Source organism: Sphaeroforma arctica, assembly GCF_001186125.1.
Source record: "Sphaeroforma arctica JP610 unplaced genomic scaffold supercont1.7849, whole genome shotgun sequence".
Taxonomy (NCBI): domain Eukaryota; class Ichthyosporea; order Ichthyophonida; genus Sphaeroforma; species Sphaeroforma arctica.
The window spans coordinates 1-1,346 of NW_014032709.1; the positions used below are offsets into that span (position 1 = coordinate 1).

Sequence of the window (1,346 nt, forward strand, 5' to 3'; positions counted from 1 at the left end):
TTGTTTAATAATATGTATACATATATATATATATATACCTGTATATATATATATATATATTGTACTTCGTAGCTATAAATGTTATGTGTATATTGGCTGGATCTGCATAATTTATATGTCTCGTTTGGTCGGAGACTGTTTGACATGCTCTCAGATATTTCTATTTAACTTGTTCCTTGGCATTCTCAACAGCCAAGTAGACTTTATGCAAAAGGCCTGGATCTGTCCCTTTTGTGTGTCACGTAACCAGTTCCCACCTCACTATGCGGGTATGACTGAGACCAACCTGCCAATAGAGCTCATCCCACAATTTAGTACCGTCGAGTACACGCTGCCTTCGCATTCAGGTATGGAAAGACTCTTCTCGGCATCTCATGTGATGTACGTTCTTTTGCAATGATGTGGGGTGTAGTGAAATCATGTAGGAGATCTTGGAATATTATCCTGTGGTGTGCTTGTAATATGTTGTTAGCTTTATAGTACTTTGTGTCTTGTTAGGTACATTGATCTTATACTATCATCTTAAGGTGTGCTTATAATATGTCGTTAGTTTCATAGTACTTTGTGTCTTGTTAAGTACATTGATCTTAAATTATCATCCTGTGGTGTACTTATAATATGTCGTTAGTTGTATAGTACTTTGCGTCTCGTTAAGCACATTGATCTTAAATTGTCATCCCGTGGTGTACTTATAATATGTCGCTTAGTTTCATAGTACTTTGTGTCGTGTTCAGTACATTGATCTTAAATTATCATCCTGTGGTGTACTTATGTCGTTAGTTTCATAGTACTTTGTGTCTTGTTAAGTACATTGATCTTAAATTGTCATCCTGTGGTGTACTTATAATATGTTGTTAGTTTTATAGTTTGTTGTGTTTTGTTAAGCACATCTATAGACATTTCTCTCCTAGACGGCAGCGACTGCTCGCCTGCTGAGGCAGCAAACAGTAGCGATGTCGGCATGAATACTTGTTCATCATAGATGACACATGTCTACTTATCCTCTCACCCGCCACCACACAATACTCTCCTTCAATGGGAGAGTGGTCATTTGACTCTGCTGATTATAAAAGAAGTGACAAGTCTATACGTCGAATATCTGCCAACGGAACTCTCTAGGAGCGCTTGCCTTGGTAGAACTCTTGCTGGAGATTATATCACCTCACTTTGTGATATGTGTTATCGACTTTGTGAGCCATGGAAATCGAAAGCTATGGATATATATAAGCTATGGATATCTAGAGGCTTGCCCAGTCACTTGTTACCGACACTTCAAGGGTTGGTATCAACTGTGTTGCGGACACTCATGGATACTTACAATATCATGTAATATATATATGTATATA

The 1,346-nt window shown here is 37.7% G+C and overlaps 1 protein-coding gene across 1 annotated transcript; it reads left to right on the top strand.

Annotated features, from left to right (window-relative positions):
- Positions 1 to 192: 192 nt before the first annotated feature.
- On the top strand, positions 193 to 347 carry SARC_16336 (hypothetical protein; the record flags this gene model as incomplete). Its single annotated transcript, XM_014289554.1, has 1 exon — positions 193 to 347. A coding segment is annotated over one exon (155 nt), but the record flags the coding sequence as incomplete, so codon positions are not given.
- Between the last annotated feature and the right edge of the window lie 999 nt (positions 348 to 1,346).